This window comes from Malurus melanocephalus, unplaced genomic scaffold (genome assembly GCF_030028575.1).
Source record: "Malurus melanocephalus ecotype Western Australia unplaced genomic scaffold, MMel_1.1 scaffold_453, whole genome shotgun sequence".
Lineage (NCBI taxonomy): Eukaryota > Metazoa > Chordata > Aves > Passeriformes > Maluridae > Malurus > Malurus melanocephalus.
In genome coordinates this window covers 111,744-130,796 of record NW_026623685.1, presented here as the reverse complement: position 1 = coordinate 130,796, position 19,053 = coordinate 111,744, and the positions used below count along the sequence as shown (strand labels likewise).

At 64.4% G+C, this 19,053-nt stretch overlaps 3 protein-coding genes across 10 annotated transcripts in view; 2 read left to right on the top strand and 1 right to left on the bottom strand.

Annotated features, from left to right (window-relative positions):
* Positions 1-433: 433 nt before the first annotated feature.
* Positions 434-5,000, top strand: C1QTNF1 (C1q and TNF related 1). 4 transcript variants are annotated; one of them, XM_057380485.1, is made up of 5 exons: positions 738-801; positions 2,590-2,723; positions 2,960-3,110; positions 3,227-3,369; positions 3,676-4,992. In XM_057380485.1, the coding sequence occupies exons 3-5, from the start codon at positions 2,974-2,976 to the stop codon at positions 4,224-4,226; spliced, it is 831 nt and encodes a 276-aa protein (XP_057236468.1). In that variant the 5' UTR covers positions 738-801; positions 2,590-2,723; positions 2,960-2,973; the 3' UTR covers positions 4,227-4,992. The 4 variants fall into 4 exon arrangements, with proteins under 4 accessions (XP_057236467.1, XP_057236468.1, XP_057236469.1 ...); XM_057380486.1 differs by lacking the exon at positions 738-801 and adding an exon at positions 1,468-1,591; XM_057380487.1 differs by lacking the exon at positions 738-801 and adding an exon at positions 1,468-1,591 and having other exon boundaries at positions 2,940-3,110.
* Positions 5,001-5,738: 738 nt separating this feature from the next.
* On the top strand, positions 5,739-11,030 carry ENGASE (endo-beta-N-acetylglucosaminidase). Its single transcript, XM_057380481.1, has 14 exons — positions 5,739-5,917; positions 6,090-6,166; positions 6,289-6,490; positions 6,805-6,953; positions 7,043-7,200; positions 7,372-7,520; positions 7,662-7,827; positions 8,163-8,266; positions 8,481-8,589; positions 8,725-8,897; positions 9,114-9,268; positions 9,368-9,470; positions 9,562-9,676; positions 9,790-11,030. Exons 1-14 carry the CDS (start codon positions 5,799-5,801, stop codon positions 10,180-10,182), a joined length of 2,172 nt encoding a protein of 723 aa, XP_057236464.1. The 5' UTR covers positions 5,739-5,798; the 3' UTR covers positions 10,183-11,030.
* A 51-nt stretch (positions 11,031-11,081) lies between these two features.
* RBFOX3 (RNA binding fox-1 homolog 3) overlaps positions 11,082-19,053 on the bottom strand; it is a 113,115-nt gene continuing 105,143 nt past the window's right edge. For 2 of the 5 annotated variants that reach the window (XM_057380492.1, XM_057380488.1), the window contains 11 exons: positions 18,691-18,942; positions 18,071-18,208; positions 17,634-17,687; positions 17,064-17,156; positions 16,107-16,167; positions 15,912-15,965; positions 15,508-15,640; positions 14,791-14,830; positions 14,195-14,256; positions 13,890-13,968; positions 11,082-12,964 (listed from right to left, as the gene is read on the bottom strand). In XM_057380492.1, the coding sequence (XP_057236475.1) occupies positions 12,920-12,964; positions 13,890-13,968; positions 14,195-14,256; positions 14,791-14,830; positions 15,508-15,640; positions 15,912-15,965; positions 16,107-16,167; positions 17,064-17,156; positions 17,634-17,687; positions 18,071-18,208; positions 18,691-18,909 (978 nt within the window). In that variant the 5' untranslated portion in view covers positions 18,910-18,942 and the 3' untranslated portion in view covers positions 11,082-12,919. The remainder of the gene's footprint in view (positions 12,965-13,889; positions 13,969-14,194; positions 14,257-14,790; positions 14,831-15,507; positions 15,641-15,911; positions 15,966-16,106; positions 16,168-17,063; positions 17,157-17,633; positions 17,688-18,070; positions 18,209-18,690; positions 18,943-19,053) is intronic. The other 3 variants (XM_057380489.1, XM_057380490.1, XM_057380491.1) reach the window with 3 other exon arrangements.

The following is a 19,053-nucleotide window of genomic DNA, read 5'->3' as shown; positions in this document are numbered from 1 at the left end:
CGCGCCCCCCGCTCGCGTCCCCGCTCACCGCGGCACCGCCTCCCCCGCGCGCAGCCGCCGCCGCCACCGCCTACAGCTCCCGGCGGCCCCGCGCCGCGGCCAGCCCGCCACGTCCGGGCCACAAACTACAACTACCAGGAGACACCGCGCGCTGCCACCACCCACTGCCCCGCCGCCAGCGCCGCGGGGRCTGCCGGGAGCTGTGGTCCGCGCTCCGCCGGGCCCACCGGAGCCGCGCGTCGCCCACGGGCGGTTGGAGCCCGCGGCGGAGGCAGTGCGGGGGCGAATCGGCTCTGTGGGGTGGGCACAGGCCGGCTGCCCTGCAGGCATGACCCCAGTGCAGCCCTGCCCAGCCCGCAACACATTCTGTCCTTGTCCTGATTATGCCCCGTGTTCCGCCGCCACTCGGACTGGGGGAGCGGGGCAGACGTAGCCCCGCGCTTGGGATCCGTGTGCGTGTCCGGGTGCCAAAGGCTGGAGCCCGGTGGGGCTGTGCCCTCGGGGCTGGGAGCGGCGTCGGCGCTCCCGGCATGAGGCAGGGTCCTGCTCCGCGGGATCCCGAGCCCGGCACCAGCTCCGGGAGCCGCGGGCACGTTCAGCCCCCGCTGCCCGCTCCCGGCCCGGGGCGGCGGCCGCTCCCGGGAGCACACATGGTTAAGGCAGCTGCGGGCGCACATCTGGCGGGGGAGGGCTACGAGCCTCGTCCCGCTGCCTCCCGCGCTTCCAAAAAGTGCATTTCCGCTGGGGCCGAGCGAGGAGAGGCAGCGGCGGCCGCGGGCAGGGACAAGGCCGGCCCCACAGGTACGTGTGGGGGGCACCGCTGGGGATCGGCGCCGCGGCACCGGGAGGCGGCTCCGCCTCGACACAGCCCGGCTGTGCTGGGGCACGGCCGGAGAGCCGGACCGCTCCCTGTGCCCGCACAGTCAGTGGGGCCCGGCCCGGCCTGCGAGGGAGCCGTGGGGAGCACMCGGCTGAGCCCCACAGAGCCCTCCGAGGGCACAGCCAGACCCACCGTGGCTCTGGGAGGACACAGATCCCCCCCAGCCCTGCCACACCTGCCTTCCCAAAAACCCCATCCCTACAAACACATCAAGCCCGTGCTGGGCCACCTTCAGCGTTTCTGTAGGGAACACAGTGGCTGTTGGGGTCCCCAGTTGTGTCATCTTGCTGGTGCTGCAGGAACTGGAGGGCTGCAACTATCCCATGGTCCTTCCCCACATCTGCAGTCCCCACCCTACTGCCTGCCGGGTCTGCCCTGCTCCAGGGAAAAAAAGAGCTCTGCTACCATTCCAACATCTGCAGCAGAACATGGGGGATCTGGCCCACCAGCATGACCCCAGAGGCACTGTGGTTCTGGCTGCTGTGSTGTGGAGAAGTTTGTTGCCACCACCCTGGGCAGAGAGAATAAGCTGGGGGTGGAGGTCCTGCTGCCTGCAGGCTGCACTGAGCTGCTCATCCCTCTCCTAGAGTTTGTTCCAGAAACAGAGCCAAGGCTCTCCAGGGTGAGAACTGCTCACAAGCCCCTGGTTAAACTCCTCCATGCTTCTGTCCCTGGATCTGCTTCTCTCCACACCGGTACCGAGACAATGGGGTGAGAGATGCAGAGACAGGCACCCGGGAAGTGTATGAAGGGGCCGGGCCCTTGGCAGAGGGTTGGAGCAGCAGGAAAAGCCCTTTGGAGCCTTTCCTGATCCCTCCGCCCCTTCCCAGCTCCAGTGACTCATAACCCAGGAATCCGCCTTCCAACGCCCTCCACACGGCTGTGGGGGCACACATGGTCCCTGGACCCCACACCTGGGGACAGCGGTGGCCTGCCACCGGTCCCTGACTGCTGGGGGACCCAGGTGCTCTGAGACCGGGTGTTCACCAAAACACCAGGATTGTGCCTCAAACCCTTCATGGCCCGGCCCAGCCGCAGAGCACGGGACAGGGCTGGGAGGGCCCTTTGCACCCTCGGAGCGGTGCTTTGGGATCCCGCACAGCCGGGCGGTGCCGTGGGAGGCTGTTTGGGAGGGGAGAACGGCAAAGGCCGCACCCATATCCCAACCCGGGAGGCACTGGCTGAGCCAGAGCCTGGGCAGCACAACCCAGCACAGCCTGGGACCCTGCTGCTGCAGAGTGCCCGGCGCTGGGCAGTGCTACACCCCTGTTTGGCCAAGGCTGTCCTGGTGCCTTGGGGCTAAAGGGCGAGGTGCTGCGTGCCTGACCCCATGTCTCCAGCAGATAYGGTTTTGATAAGGCAGGGAAGGGCCACGAAGTGCGCGGGCTGGGCCACAGTGCCACCACCACCACAAATATTAGTTTTGGCCCCATGCAGGATGTGGTCGCAGGAAGGTTTCTCCCTGTGGCAGCCAGCTCCCAGGTGGGGCTGCCAGCCCACATCCCTGTTTCTGGGGGAGTGTGCCTTGTCCCCTTTAACCCCTTGGGCTGGCAGCCCCAGGGCACAGGAGCCCCTCACAGGGTCGGTACTGCATCTTTGTGGGTGTGGGGTGCAGACACCTCCCTGGSCCGGGCTGGGGTCCCACACACAGCCATGGCTGCATCCTGACATTTGTCCCATGGCATCTGGAGCTGTCTGTAATTCTTCAGGTGCTGACACCCTAAATTGCTGCTCTTGGGGGTCCATGGGAGGCAGCTGAAACCAGGCTGAGTGGGAGCAGTAGCACTTGGTCCAGGACTGGCTGATCAGAGGCTGCTGCTCTGCTCCACTCTCAACTCCTGAGGTAATCCCCTCTCCTGTATGTGCCAGGGCTCAGGGGCTGCAGTGTCCCAGCCCACATGTTGRTGAGCCCAGAGCCCCCTAACTGCCCCAGTGTGGGTCTCCCCAAGTGCTCGTTGGAGTCACACAGATGCCTGGGGCTGGGCAGTGCAGGACAGCTGTCCTAGGACAGCTTGGGGCACGTCTGGGCTGGGCATCTCCACATTCCTGTCCCCCTCAGCTGTCCTTGGCACCTCACAGGGCACTGCCAAGGCATGGAGGGGCTGTGGGTGCATGTTGTCCTGTTGATCTTCCTGCTGCCCTGCCCCGTGGGGAGCCAGACCAGCTCCATCCCTGACCAGCGATGGTGGACAGACCCCAAGGAGGCTGCAGCCCAGTACCAAGCTCCCAGGTGAGGGAACCCCGGAGCCAGGGTGCTCTGCAGCGGGGGCCAGGGCAGCCCTGGCACTGCAGAGGGCCCCCACCCTTCCCTGTCTCCCTGTTGTGCTTTGCTCTCTGCCCTGCCAGGGCCTCGCAGGAGCAGAAGGCTGACGGTGCCCAGGAGGTGCTGACCCCACAGCCCCGCTGTGTCCGCTGCTGCCCCTCACCCGAAAAGCGCTTCTACCCCCAATTCCAGCCCATGCCTCAGATCAACATGACCATCCTGAAAGGTGAGGGCTGGCAGGGCCCCACGCTGTGTTGTCAGCATTGTGCAGGGCTCACAGTGCACGCTGTGAGTGAGAAGCTGGGGTGGTGCCGGTGCTCCTGTGCCCTGCGCAGACAGAGGGCAGGAGCCACACCGGGGTGGGCTGCTCTGGTGGCCTCTGGGCAGCAGCATCRGAGCCTGAGGAGGGGGCAGGGGCAGGACTGGGGGTCCCTGCTCGCTCTATCCCTCCCTGTCAGGCCAATGGGCTTTTGGAATGCTGGGTCAGCACTGGCCCATCCTGACAGCCCAACTCTCCTCCTGCTCTGCCCAGGAGAGAAGGGGGACCGTGGTGAGCGTGGCATGCAGGGCAAGTTCGGCAAGACAGGGCTGGCTGGCAGCAGGGGCCACGCGGGGCCCAAGGGACAGAAGGGCAGCATGGGTGCCCCCGGGGAGCGCTGCAAGAGCCACTACGCCGCCTTCTCTGTGGGCCGCAAGAAACCCCTGCACAGCAACGACTACTACCAGACCCTCATCTTCGACACGGAGTTTGTCAACCTCTACGACCACTTCAACATGTTCACGGGCAAGTTTTACTGCTACGTCCCTGGGATCTACTACTTCAGCCTCAATGTGCACACCTGGAACCAGAAGGAGACGTACCTGCACATCATGCACAATGAGGCAGAGGTGGTGATCCTCTACGCCCAGGTGAGCGATCGCAGCATCATGCAGAGCCAGAGTGTCATGCTGGAGCTGAAGGAGCAGGATGAGGTCTGGGTGCGGCTCTACAAGGGCGAGCGCGAGAATGCCGTCTTCAGCGATGAGTACGACACTTACATCACCTTCAGTGGCCACCTCATCAAGTACAGCGGGGACCCCTGAGCGCCAGGCCCGTCCCACTCCTCCTGTGCCAGGCCAGGGGGCCGAGGAGCCTCGGTGCCTCTCATCCCAGGAGTGCCACCCCCATCATGCTGTTAGTCACCCTAGTGCCACTATCCCCMGCAGCTGCACTGTGTGAATTCCCTCACTCCAGCACCTCGAGGCCACCCAGACACCCCTGGAAGAGCTGGAGCAGTTTTGAGCCCCTGCCACATTTGTGATCGGGAAACAGCTGCATACACGGGGTGGGCAGAGCTTACCCCCTCTCCCCACTCCAGAGCTGTCGTGACACTGGCTGAGCTGGCACCGGTACAGTGTGACTGCTGGTGCCCTGGTGCGAGGCAGCACCAACACGTGCACTGTGTTCCTCCTCTCAGCAGCAGTGCTCCCTGGCTGGAACGGGCAGAAGGTGCTCAGCACCATCAGGAAAGGCCAAACCACTAAGGGCCCCTTTCCTTCCGCAGTGCGGGTGTTGCAGTGCGGGGCTGGGTACCCTGYAGGGAGTGAATTGCATCAGTTCCTCTGCAGATCCTGTTATTGCTCCCYGTAGCCTCTGCTCAGGAGGGGCTCCTTCCCCACCGCAGCCCTGGGCGCGGARCCTTCAGCTCAGCCACTTCCTCTTCCGTTACATTATCTGCTGGCCAGGCTTCATGTTTGTGTAGATGCAGCAGCGGTGTGGGCCAGCGTGCTGACCTCCCGTTCAGCTCGTGCCACATTAAACACTCCACATTTCCAGCCTTGCTCACACCCTCAGTGTCCTGTGTGTGTGGGGGCTCCAAGGATTCAGGGCAGGGTGCTGCTCCTGGGGTGCAGGGGCTCCCTGAGAGCTGGGGCTGGCATGGTGCTGCTGAGCTGGGGGTGAAGAGGGAAGAGCAGCCCATCCCTGGAGAGCTGGAGACCTGTGTCAGGCACTGCATGGGCCGGCTGCACCCCAACACCGGGAGCTGAGCATAGGGACACAACTGTCAGCCTGGCAACACACAGGCTGCGAAGGGTGGCAGGGCTGTCACAAGTCCAGGGCATCCAGCACATCCAAAGAGAGGAGATAGGTCTGAGGTGAAGATGGGTGTCAGGGGCTGGATCGTCAGGGCTGCAGCTGGAAACCAGCACCCCAAGCACAGAGGGGAGGGGAATGGACTGGGGGGCACTCRGGATGACCTTAAATAGAGCCCTGGCCCCACATGTGGGGAGTGGGTGGATGGTGGGAGCCAAATGAGGCTGGTCAAGCTGTACCTATGGGGTGGGGACATCACCCCAGAGCCCCAGCCCTGTCCCGTGGCACGGGCAAAGCTGCTCGGCCGCAGTGGCCCCTGGGGCACCATCTCCATCCCCGAGTGCACGGACACACGGGACACACGACCCTGTCCAAGAGACGCGGTGCATCCCAGGACACGCCCCGGCCCGGGACAGGGAACAGGGGACACGGGGCACGGGACACGGGGCACGGGCGGGGCGGAGCTGCGGGGCCGGGGCCGGGCCGGGGCGGGCGGAGCTGCGGGGCCGCGCCCCCGGGAGAGCCGGGCCCGGTGGCGGCAGCGGCGGCCTCAGTGCGGCGGCGGCGGCGGCGGCAGCGCCATGGCGGAGACGGCGGAGCGGCCCGAGCGGAGAGGGAAGAGAACGGGAACCGAGGCCGGGAGCGGGAGCGGAGCGGAGGAGCCGGCGGAGGCGGAGCGGGCCGGGCGGCGGCGGCGGAGGTGGATGGCGGGGGCCGGGGCCGCGATCGCGTCCGGGACCGGGATGRGGACGGGGATGGGGATGGAGACCGRGACCGGGACGGGATGAGGACCGGTGCCGGGGCTGGCAGGGCCCGGTGGGCGCTGGCCACGGTGCTGGCCCGGTTCGGCCCTCACCCACCTCCCGGGACAGCTTGCAGCCGGCGGCGGACACCCAGGGAACCACTGTCCTGCATGCCACCATCAGCGACCGCCCGCAGCCGCTGCCAGGTGAGGCACCACCAGAGGGTCCCCTGCCCCTCTGCCCCGCCAGGATGGGACAGTGCCGCTGCGGTACCGAGCTGCACAGGCAGCGCTCGCTGCTCACCCTGTCCTGTCTCCCGTTGTTCCAGCCAGGTACTTTGACACAAAGACGACGGAGCCCATCAGCTTCTTCTTGTCAGGCCTGGAAGAGCTGCTGGCCTGGCAGCCCAACAGCGATGATGAGTTCAATGTGTCGGCCGTGCCCCTGGCCAAGCGCCAGCCCCCGCTCCACAGCAGGAGGCCCCGAACACTGGTGTGCCATGACATGCGTGGCGGCTACATGGAGGACAGGTATGTGCCAGGTGGGACGTGTGACAGTGCAGCTCARTATCTCAAACCCCAAGCCATTTCTGTTTGTGCCTGACGTGTCTCCTGCTGGCTCAGCCGCCGGTGAGCAGGGATGGGGTGTTTGGCCCTTGGCACCAGTGCTTGGGGAGCCTTGCTTGGGTTGGGATGTTCAGAGGTGGATCAGCTGGATGTTCAGAGGTGGATCAGTGCCACAGCTCTGCCCAGCTCCCGGCTGTGAGTCAGGCTCCTGCCCAGCCCCGCAGCATCCGTCAGCGTCCTTCCTGCACTGCCCAACCCTCTTCCCTCTCTCTTCCCAGGTTCATCCAGGGCTCAGCCACGCGCAACCCCTATGTCTTCTACCACTGGCGCTACATCGACATCTTTGTCTACTTCAGCCACCACACTGTCACCATCCCGCCTGTGGTCTGGACCAATGCAGCACACCGGAACAGTGTCCCTGTGCTGGGTGAGGGCAGGGCTGAGCCTGGGCCAGCCCCAGGAGCCAGGTGGATTTAGCAGGATATGCAGCTGACCCTGCCCTCGCTGCCTCCCCAGGCACATTCATCACGGAGTGGACAGACGGGGAGAAGCTGTGTGAGGCGTTCCTGGCCGGCGGTGAGGAGGTGTACAGCACTGTGGCCGAGCAGCTGGCCCGCATTGCCCAGCACTACCGCTTCGACGGCTGGCTGATCAACATCGAGAACACTCTGAGTGTGAGTTGTGCTGGCCCTGCTCGCCCCGCTGCCTCTCCCTGCCTCTCCCTGCCTCTCCCTGCCTCTCCCTGCCTCTCCCTGCCTCTCCCTGCCTCTCCCTGCCTTTGTGCTGTTCCCATGGGTAGCCCCCATCCTGTGCCCTCACCACCTGTTCCTGCTCTGTCCTGGTAGGCAGCAGCAGTGGGGAACCTGCCCGGCTTCCTGCGTGACCTGACAGCGCGGGTGCACAGCGCCGTGCCGGGAGGACTGGTGATCTGGTATGACAGCGTCCTGAAGAAYGGCACCCTGAAGTGGCAGAATGAGCTGAATGATGAGAATAGGTGAGGCCAGCAAAACTGTCCCTGGGCAGGGGGCATGAGCCCACCCCAAACCCAGCATGGGGACGATCAGGCACGACCTGCACAGCCATTGGTGAGGTGCTGTGCGGCCACAGCAGCTGCCACTCTGACCCTGATCCCCAGGATGTTCTTTGATGCCTGTGATGGGCTGTTCACCAACTACAACTGGAARGAGGAGCAGCTGGAGCGCACACGCAGGCTGGCTGGGCAGCGTCAAAACGACGTCTATGTCGGTGTTGATGTCTTTGCCCGTGGGGATGTGATCGGTGGTGGCTTCGACACTGACAAGGTGGGTGTGACAGGGCTGGGCCGGACTGTGACCCTGGACCTTCCCCAGTGAAGGTTCTGAGCTCCCACTGATAGCCCTGCTGGGCTGTGCTGTGCTGKGCTGKGCTGCTAACCCGGGGATGAGCTGTTGAGGAGTGAGGGACCCTGGAGCTGCTGGCCACGCATGGAGAGGGAGCTGGAGGATCCCAGTCTCTCATACCTCGAGGCGGAGATGCTGCAGCACACCCCTGTTGTGTTCTGCCCAACCATGGGGCCAGTGGAACCAGGGGAGAGCAGGGACAGGTGACAGAGTGACTGTCTGGCCTGGCCCGTGCTGCTCACCACTCATCTCTGCAGTCCCTGCGCCTGATCCGCCAGTACGGCCTCTCTGCAGCCATCTTCGCTCCTGGCTGGGTCTATGAGCACCTGGGCAAGGAAAACTTCCTGCAGAACGAAAACAGGTGAGGGTGGCTCAGCAGGGCGGGTGTTGGAATGTGGAAAGGAGCGCCCTGGGTCAGGAGCGCTGTGGGGTGGTGGGACACGGCTGTCAGGACACGGTGGCTGTCAGACACCATGGCTGCTGGCCCCATTCTGCCCCAGATGAAGCGATACCTGAGGCCCTGCAGGGCAGTGACCATAACAGGGATCTGCCCTGACACCCCCCTCTGCCTCCAGGTTCTGGGGCTTGCTGGCCGAGTACCTGCCCACGCACAGCATTTGCACGCTGCCCCTCGCCACCTCCTTCAGCCTGGGCATGGGCACCAGCACGTTCCTGGATGGGAAGGTGAGCACAGGGTGACAGCTCTATTCTGGTCAGACTGAGCTGGGCTGGGCTGGGCTGGGCTGGGCTGGGCTGGGCTGGACTGGGCAGCAGGGACCCTGCTCTCGCCTGCCCCAGCCCAGCTCTCCTGTGATGTAGGATGAAGAGTCTGGGCCCTGGTTCGACCTGAGTGCGCAGGACATCCAGCCGCTGTACCCAGAGCAGCAGGGCAGGCTGAGCACCAGCTGCTGCCTGCAGGACGCCTGGTGCGGGGGCAGCTCGCTGCGGCTGCAGGGCACCATCCCGCCCGGCGAGGAGCACGTGGCTGTCCGGTGAGTTGGGACAAAGCCCTCTGGCCCCTCCTCAGCCCTGGGCTGGCACCATGTCACCATGGCATGGCTTGCATGGCCTGAGCTGTGTGKCCCCAGGGTCTTGTGGCAAGCGTGCCCAGGCTCTGCCCGCACTGCCCAGCACACCTAACCCGATGCACCTTCTCTTTGTCTCTCTCTCTGTCTCTGTCTCTCTCTGGGTGGATTTGGGGTCATCAGCCTCTTCTCTTTGCAGATGCCAGCCCCTCCCAAGCTCTTTGTGACCCTGCTCTACAAGCTGGAGGGGCCGCAGCCCGATGACTTCACGGTGGCACTGGAGGTCACTACCTGGGACTCGGGGATCTGCCTCGAGGGCAACCCCACCTCCCTGCCCGGTGAGGAGCCTGTCCCCCTGTTCTCTCTGCAATGAGCACCTGCTGGGGAGCACAGGACCAGCTCATTCCCTCGTGYCCTGACCTGGCTCCCTCCTGCAGAGCCCAACGGCCGCTACCACCCCCGGTTCCTCCCAGCACCGCCGCCTGGCCTCGCCAAGCTGCTCGCTGCCTGCCACCGTAACTCGCATGGCTGGACCAGCCGGTGAGTGCCCTGCCTGCATCCTGTGTCCACGGGCAGCCACGGCATGCCAGGGCTSCCTGGCACCATTGCTGCTCTGCCCCGTCCCTCTCAGGTGCTACGAGCTGGAGCTGCAGGACTGCAGCCTGCGAGACCTCTCTGTAATCGTGTCCCGCCAGCAGCCCAGCCTGCAGGAGACATCCTTCAGCTGCCTCCTTGGGGAGGTCCGGGTGAGTGCCTGCCACTGCTGGGTGGTGACACCTGCCCCAGTGCCACCCTTGTTCTGGGAGGGCAGGTGGCTGCTTTTTGGCCCGGCCCTGAGAGCGCTGTGGTTCTCCTCCAGGTGCTGGACACAGCCAGTGTGACATCCTCCCCGGCGCAGGTGCACAGTGTGACGGCCTCGCAGCTCTGGTGGCAGSAGGGCCCCGAGCCGCAGCAGCTCTYGCTCAGCCTCACCCTGCGCTGGTCCTTCCCTCCCGGCCGTGCCAGATGGTTCCGGGTGCTGAGCCAGGGTGCCCGGTGCCGCCTGGGCCAGACGGCGCCGCAGCTGCTGGGGCTGGCGCAGGGCTGCCTGTTCCGCGCCGTGGGGCTGGYGGTGCCGCAGCCAGACCCCGGGCAGTCGTGCCGGCTGGAGCTGCTGGTGGAGCCGGTGCTGCAGAATGAGCTGCCCATGGACCCCGAGCGCTGGGGCCGCCTCGTGCTGGTCTATTCCGCACCAGGCTTGGATGGGCAGTAAAGCAACCGTGGTGCAGCCCGTGTCATCTGCTCCGTGTGGCAGGCGGGCTGTGGGCAGGGGGCTCGGAGGATGGAGGCTGCATTTTATCACCCTGGGTTGCTGGGTCCCTCTTCTTACTGTGAGGGCCCACTGGGTGCTGAYCAGGACCCTGCAAGTGGCTGGCAGGGACCCCCCGACATGTGTGACCCCAGACTGAGGCACCTGCCCTGAGAACCCCGCCAGCTCCTGCAGCCCTCACTGCCCCAGGCTGTGTGACCCAGGCTGGGTTTAGGTGCCCYAAGACCTCAGGATGCCCACCACACATCCCCTCAGGGCTCAGCCTGGTGGGGAGCTGCCAGCATGGGATCTGTGGCAGCCCTGAGGAGCAGCCCAGCATGGGTGACCACTGTGCTCATTAATGCCACCAGCCTGCGCTGCCTCCCCTGAGCATCTTGTGAGGAGGAGAGAAAATTTATAGCAGCAATTATTTACTCACAGTCTGGTGAACAAGCAATTAGCTGGCAGGAGCAGGCGAGYGCTCCTGCAGTGGGGTCCCAAGCCCTGTCCCCAAACAACGTGGGCTCCAYCAGGGACACCAATGTCAGCGATGGAGCTGCTGCTCCTGAGGCGGAAAACGTGCTCAGGAATGAATTACCTGAAGGCTGGAGAATGAAGGGCTTGGCCCAGCCATGAGAGCGCTCCTCATGCAGCACCCTGCTCCCTCACCATGCTGAGTTTGGGGRCCCCAAGGCTCCCCCAGTTGCCCACAGGCAGTGGCCCCTGCCCAGCACGGCCGGATCCACTGTAGCAGCCACAGCCCCGCGCCCCCGCACCTCAACCAATCAAAACCTGAGTCGCCCTAGTTGAAGAAAGAAATCTTTATTAATAATTTCAATAATAATAATAATAATAATAATAGTAATAATAATAATAATAATACTGTTTATTAGAATGTTCACACTTTGAAGCATACAGGATGGGCCGGCGCCAGCCTGCGCGCTGGGGCGGCGCAGGGGTGCTGTAAGGGAGAAGCCAGTACAGCGATGGACGGAGCTTTGTACAGGGCCGGGGAGCGGGGCTATGTACACTGGGAATAGAAAAGGGGGAGCTCATCGCTGGGGCGTCGGGGGTGTCTGCAGACTATAAAGTGAGGTTTGAGGAGTGGCGGAGCCGTAAGGGCGTGGGACAGTGCTGCACCCCAGCRCGGGCTCCGCAGCGCCCTGTGCCACTGGCACCGCACCCAGCGTGCCCGCAGCTGCAGCCCACCCTGGGCCGGGGTGCGTGCCCGTGGGCGATCCGCGGCTCGGGGCCGCTGCCTGGGCACGGACGGGTGGCCGTGAGCGCGTCCCGTGCCACAGAGCGAGCGGGAGCGGGACTGGGGCAGCGCCCGGCCCAGCGCCGGTCAGGGCTGCTCCGGGCAGGGTGGGAGCGCGGCTGTCAGGGATGGAGGGAGGAAGGAGGGGAAGGGGTCACAAGCGAGTTGCAAGCTCCTCCKAACAAAAGTTCCCTTTAAAAGGCAGAGGCTCATCCCCTGCATCGCCTCAGCACCGCGGCCGCGCCGCCGCCCCAGTTCCGTGCTGGACTTGAGGCCTCGCACCCTTGACACGCTGATGGCCGCCAGCGCCGGGGCTCGGGTGGCACCGAGCCGGGTCCCCAGCCCGTCACCCGGTCCCCTGAGCCGGGCAGGGCGCAGCGCTCCGCCGGCACCCCCATTGCTGCCGCACCRGGGAAAGGAAGACGTGGTGCCCAGGCCCCGCGACCCAGGCGGGCGAGAGCCCCACGGACCCCGCGGACCCCGCGCCTCCTGCGCGCTCCCTCCCTGCCGGGCTGCGGGGCCGRGGCGCTGGGGGTCCCTCCGGCGTGTCCGACCGCCAGTGCTTGCCGCGGCTCCTCTGGGACTCGCTCGCTCGGTGCGTGTGGACAGTTTGGGACTCACTTGGCTGCTGCCGCTTGGCTTTGTTTTTTTTGTTTGGTTGGTTTTTTTGTTTGTTTTCTTTTTGTTGCTTTGCTTTTAATTTTTGTATTTTGGGGTTCTTTTTTTTTTGTGTGTGTGTGTGGATTTTTTTGCCCTTCTTGGTCCCAGAAGGAAACAGCAACGGGTTCACTACAACAGAAACAAGAGAGGCAGGTCTTTGGCTGGAGCAGGCAGGCCGAGCTGCTGGCCAGGGGGCACACGGGCACCATGCCAGCCTGTGAGCCCACAGCCAGCCCAGCCCACCCCAATCCATCCTGCAGAGCAGTGCCATCGGGCCAGAGGAGCATTACTGCCCGGGGGGCTGCCCCAGGGTCCTGAACCCACCCCAGCCTCRTCAGTCCCGAGCTGGCAGCAACCCCAGCTGGCTCCTCTCTCTCCTATGGGGCAGAGGGGCTGCTTGGGGGGCYGCAGTCAGCCTGAGCCCCAGCACGTGTGGAAAGAGCATCCCCACCGCTGAGCATCCCCGCCTGCCCTCTGCATCCCCTGCGGGGCAGTGCCCGTGGGGTACCCCACCCCTCAGCTGTGGGAACGGGGTGCTGCTGGGGCCATGGGCTCCCTGCGGTCCCCAGGGCGGGCAGATGGTGCAGGAGAGGCGGGCGGGCAGCAGGATGGAGCAGCTGAGGTAACCCTAAGGGTGTGGGGTGCTGTGGCCCCACAGAGCCCAGCGCCAGCCCCGGCAGCACCCGCGGCTCCTCCGCAGGCTCGGCCTCGGCTCTGTCTGCCTGGTTTGGTTTGGTGCTAGTGAGCATCAGGGGCAGTGGTGGGGGGGCTGGGTCTGTCTTGCTAGTAGGGAGTGAAGCGGCTGTACCCTCCTCGGTATAGACTAGCCTGCAACATCAAAGATGAAAAAAAAGCCAATCAGTATTCGGAGATAGCCAAAGCCTAGATCTTCCCTTTTTTCTCTTCTTTCTTTTTTTTCCTCTTTCAAATGAAACCAAATCGCTGCTGTCCTTGGGACGTGAGGGGCAGGCAGGGCCAGGGTGCCCAGTGCTTCCCAGGCTCTGTGGCAGCTGTGGGCACTGCCCTGGGAGGCTGCCGTGTGCCTCCAGYGTGGCACTGCTGTGCCATGCCTGCCAAGGAGCCTGTCCCCATCCCTGCTGCGGCACCGAGCTCAAAACCCCGAGGATGCAGTGCCCGTGGCCCCTCACTAGCTGCTGCCCAGGCCTGGGAGTGCCAAGGGAGTAAAAAACGGCAGAAAAAGGCAGATTGGCTTTGAGATCCGAGCCGTGAGTGTGATTTTTCATCTTTGATGCTGTCAGAGCYGGCCAAGAGCTGTGGTGCGTGAGGGGCTGCAGTGCTCCCCGTGTGTGTGTGCTGCGTGCAGGGCCCTGGGGACGCTGTCCTGCACTGGGATGACAGAGGGGTCCTGGAAGCTGAATGGGCAGTGGTGTGGGGGGATGACAGAGGGGTCCTGAAAGCTGAATGGGCAGTGGTGTGGGGGGATGACAGAGGGGTCCTGGAAGCTGAATGGGCAGTGGTGTGGGAGGATGATGACAGAGGGGTCCTGGAAGCTCACTGGGCAGTGATGTGGGGGCAGCGGGGCAGTGCTGTGTGTAGGCAGGACTGGCAGGGTGTGCAGGGTGAGGGCAGAGGTGCAGGGTGGGGGCTCCTCTCCTGCAGACAGAGCCAGGCAGGGGCTGCGCCATCCCCGCTCCCCTCCCACAGCCCCGCAGTGCCCCCGCGGTGCCAGACCCCTCCCCAGGCTGTGTGCAGCCCCCCGGGAAGCAGAGGAAGGCCGAGGGGCTGCTCTTACCATGGTGCCAATGCTGTAGGTGGCGGCGGGGCCGATGGTGTGGTGGTAGGGGTCTGCTGCTGCGTACACTCTGCCGTAACTAGGAGCAAACACAGCCAAGGGTGTCATGACATCAGCGGGGCTCCTGTGCCCTGCAGAGCCCCGGGGACCTCCCTGCTCCCCCTGCAGCGGTGCCAGCCCTTTCCTGCTCCTGAGGACAGCAGGATACCCTCCCCACACTAACCCAGTCCCTTCCCAGGCACACAAAGCTGGGGGTGTCAGCGTGGGCAGGGCAGGACTGACCCCGGGTCCCCCCAGGTGCTCACCTGTCGCTGTATGCGGCCGCTGCTGCTGCGGGCTGGGCGTACCTGTAGGCAGCATAACCCCCCTGCAGGGAGGAGACACTGGTCAAGGGGCAGCACCCACCGGGATTTGGGCTGGGGGCACCCTGGCACTGCACAGAGTGGTGTGGGGCCCACAGAAAGCTGGTGCCAGTGCCACCGGGCACGCACCAGCCTCATTACCATTCCCCAGGGGCTTTCACAAACATTAACCTTAAAAAATTAAATTTCCAGAGAAGAGAATGTCACCTCCCCGCTCGCTTTAATGAAGTGTCAYGTTAGATAAATCCTTCAGTGCCCGCCTGAAATATCGCCGCTGGCTCCTCAGACACGGAGGTTAAAYGCGGGTGCAAGGCACTGAGGCTGTAAATCCCAGCCCTGCAAGGGGGCTGGCAGGGGCACGGGACTGGGCACAGGACCCTGTGCAGTGCCACCCAGCTCACCCTGGAGAAGCCATGCTCTGTTTGTGCTCCCACTGCCTCCCTCCCAGCAGAAGGGATGGGGGCAGAGCCCACCATGGAACCATGTGCCACCTGCCCCGGTCCCCATCACAGCCCAGCCCTGGGCACTGTGCCACTTACGTAGATCTCAGCTCCGTAGAACCCGTCCTGGTAGACGACCCTGGAAAGGAGGCAGAGGCATCAGAGCCTGGCAATCACTGGCCCTGGATGGGCACAGTGGGGTGAGGGCAGAGGATGGGGAACTGCCTCAGCATCGCAGCCCAGGGGCAAGAAGGGATGTCCAGGCTGTGAAGGCACTTCTGGGCAGGGACTTGGGACAAGCAGAGGGCACAGCCAAGGGCAGGGTGTGGCAGAGGAGGATCTGAGGGCAGGATCGCTGCTGGGAGCGGCCAAGTGGCCGCAGATGGCCACAGCTGCGTCTGTGACCAACGCCATGGCAGCCACATGTGCCGACCCAGAGTTTCCATTAAACCAACCATGCTGGCTGCAATAACGGCCTGTGCCTTGGCACACAGGGGGCTGGTGAGCGTGTGGGTCACCCCAAGAGCAGGGAGTGGCCAGCAGGTGAGCCTGGGCCGCAGCCCATTCCCCTCGATTGGCAGGAGCGCGATGCCAATCCCGCAGACCATGAAACGATGCCAATCCCACAGACCGTGGCACGATGCCAATCCCACAGACCGTGGCACGATGCCAATCCCGCAGACCGTGGCACGATGCCAATCCCGCAGACGGTGGCACGATGCCAATCCCACAGACCATGAAACGATGCCAATCCCGCAGACCTGGCACTGCAGCAGCACACCCTCCCCGCCCCGAGCAGGGTGCCCCGGTACTCACGCGCCGTAGGTGGGGATGGGGGGCGGTGGTGGCGCAGCCCTGAAGGTGTTGTACACAGCACGTCCTCGTCCCCGTAGGTGTGCCCCTCGGTAGGCCACAGCCGTCCCCGTGGTGGGATATGGGAACCCTGTCACTGCAGGAGGGAGGGGACACCCGTGGGCTTTCCACAGCAGGTGACACAGCCCCGCAGGACACCTGCATGGAGCCCACCCTGTACCCCATGTGGCAGGGACATGGCCCGTGAGGATGCTGGACAAGGGGATGGCACAGGGGGAACTGTCCTGGCAGGCACMAAGGACAGGGAGAGGGACCAGGGGCTGTCACTGCACAGAGCAGCAGTGGACACAGTGCAGAGATGACTTTGGGRGAAACTTGCAGCAGGTACTGCCACAACCCGACGTTACCTGCGTAGAATTCGGGGCCGTAGACTGCTCCCACCACCGGGTTCAGCTTCCAGCCTGTGGGCAGGGAGAGTGGGTGAGGACAGAGCACTGTGCCCGTGGTGCTCCGAGGGGCACAGCCCCATTGCCACAGGAGGAGGGCAGGGGGGCAGTGCCAGTGCCCGGTRTGCCCATGCCTGTGCAGCCCCTGGCCCTTACCGTTGGTGTAGGGGTTGGCCACCTTCTTGTTGGTCATGACACGGGCTGTGGCGTTGTTCACCTGGAGAGAGAGGGACAGGGGCTCAGTGCCTGAGGGGCAGAGCTGGCCAGGCCGGGGTCCAGGGCCCGCTGGGCTGTGCTCAGTGCGTGCTGCTGCTGCTTCGGATGCTGGAGCAAAGGATGCCAGCTGCACCAGAGACACGAGACAAATCTCTGCCCACAGCCTCCCCAGAGCTGCCTGTGCCTCCAGCCATGCTGCAGCTGGAATTGGGGGTGGGCTGGTGGAGGTGTCCCAAGAGCTGCCAGTGCCATGCTCAGGCACAGCCCTGACATGCTGCCCGTCAGCCCCTGTCCGGCTTTGCTGGAAGATGCTTTCCTCGTCCACGGGGCATTGCTGTGCCCTGCCAGGCTCCCTCGCTACCCTCAGCACTGCTGGGCACATTTTGTCACACGCCCTTTACCATGTGCTCTCAGCTTTCCACCACTTGCCGGCCACCACCAGCGAGGAGCTGTTGGCAAATGGGAAGAGCATGATCCCTGTGCCAAATTTGGAGAAATCAAAGCCTCCAGGGCTGGGAGCTGCTGGCATTGCAGCTGTGGAGTCCCGAGTGGCTGCTCCCTCCCAGCACAGGGCGGGTGGGGATGGCATGCGGGGCAGAGCCCCAGAGCTCCCTGCAGCATGGGGGTGGCTGTGCGGTGCTGTGGGTCTGCCAGACCCCTCTGCACAGGCAGAATGCAGCCCCCGCTGACACCCCGGCTCTCCATGCACCCGGGAGCCTCCTCTGGGCCAGACACTCCTTGTGCCAAGCGACACACATGCTCCCGTGCCACATTCAGGGACACATGCACACGCCTGGGGCACCTGGGGCACCCGGGACTGTCCCCAAGCATCCCAAACCCGGGCAGGGGACACGCACACGCAGGCATGGCACGGCACTAGCACACTTATCTGAGCACCTCAATCTTCCGGCCCTCTACGATGGTGCCATTCAGCTTCTCCCGTGCCCGGTCGGCATCTGTGCTAGTTTCAAAAGTTACAAACCCAAAACCCTGTGAGCAGAGGAGAAAAGGAGAAAGAAAGAGACAGACAGAGAGAGGGTGTGGGGACAGAGAGAGAGAGGGGGTGAATCAGGAGAGCTGGCGCAGGAGGTAAGGCTGCCACAGTGCAGAGATGAAGAGCCCAGACTGGGGTCCCCGCAGGGCCAGGGGGTCCCAGAATCACCCACGAGCTGGGAGAAGAGTCTGGGAGAGGGGCACAGAAAGTGGGGAAGATACAACAGAGACATCCAGACACAGCGGGACACGAGCTGCCCGTGGCAGGACAGAGCGAGCCCTCTCCTCCCTCCGGAGCAGAGTGCAGGGACCCCTATGATCCCCCCCAGTTGGCACCGGGGTGCCCCAAGATGGGGCACTGCATGCTGGGGTCCCRTGGGGCAGGAGGGGAGAGCAGGTCACTGCTGGGCAACCTGGCTCCACTGACACCCTCCCTGGGTGCATGGAATGGGGCTGGCCAAGGGCAYCACCCACCTTGGAGCCCCGCTCATTGAAAATGATCTCCACATCCAGAATTTTCCCGAATTGCTGCAAGCAGAGAGAACAGAGGGGTGAGTGCCTACAAAGCAGCTGTCCCTGCACCCAGAGCTGCTGGCACGGGGCTCTGTGCCAGGCACTGTGCCCYAGAGGGGCCAGACCTGGGTGATAACCCTCGTCCCTCCCCTGGCTCCCACTCTAACAGGACTTGGAGAGCGTCATCCAAAATTTCATGAGCTGGCACTGCCWTGAGTCCTAATGAGGGCTGGGAAGGGGACAGCGGAGGGGGACAAGAGCTCTGTGCCACTCCCTGCTCCACACACAGGGCTGGGCAGGACAGACACACAGGTGACACTGCCAAGGTGCCAATTTGATGCCATTGATGCCCAGGGCAGCAGTGAGCAGGGAGTGGTGCCTGGATGAGCTGTACTCACCCCGAACATTTGCCGCAGGTCGGGGTCCCGGAATCGGAAAGGGATGTTGGAGACGTGTAACCTCTTGGGCTGCTGTTTGTCTGTGTTGTCTGAGGAGTGTAGCTGCTGGCTGTCTGTCTGTGCCGCCTCGTCTGTCTGCTGTGGGAGGCACCGCTGCCATCAGCCCTGGCCATGGCAGYCCCTGGCTCCCCAGGGAATGTCCCCTGGCCCTGCAGGGACACCCTGGACCCCACAGTCCCCTGGTTCTGGGCAGAACCCCGTGGGTGTCCCTCCATCCTGAGTGAACGGGGGGATGATGGTGGGGCTATGGGGGTGCTTGGGGTGGGGGTGCAGACACCACAATCGAGACCATATGGAAGGACTGGAAAGGGCTGAGCTCAGCACCTTCCTGGTGCATTCCAGCCCTGTAACAGCCACGATCTTGTAGAGCAGAGCCAAGGAAGGGGATCACCAGTGATCAGAAACGATGTGGGGGCTGTGAGGGGGAGTGATGGCAGGGACCCTGCGGGACTTTGGCCAGGCAGCACCACCACCCCAGGACCCTTTTGGCAGCTGTGGCATTGCCCTGGAGCCCCCAGCCCCTCCAGCCCCCAGCCCCCATGCCCCAGGCAGTGCCGTACCGGTACCGTCTGTGTCCCTGCTATGGACTGTGTGCTGGCCTCGGGGCCCGGCTGCTCCGTGTGGCTCTGTGCTGGTGTGTAGAGGCTCATGGCGTGCTCTGGGACCGTGCTCTGCCCCGAGTAGTCCTGCGTGGGGTGGGGGTGCGGCGGCGCGTACTCTGCGGGGATCCCGTTCTGGGGGGGCGGGGGGTACTGGGCCGGGGGGTAGGGCTGAGCCATCGCGTCCGGTGGAGCCGTGGCGTCCTGGTTACCCTGCAGAGACAGCAGCACCGGCCCCTTCAGCTGCTGGCGGGCCTGGGCTGCTCCTGGGATGGAGCTCTGATCTCCACAGCCAGACCCGGGCCCCTCCACCCCGCTGCACCC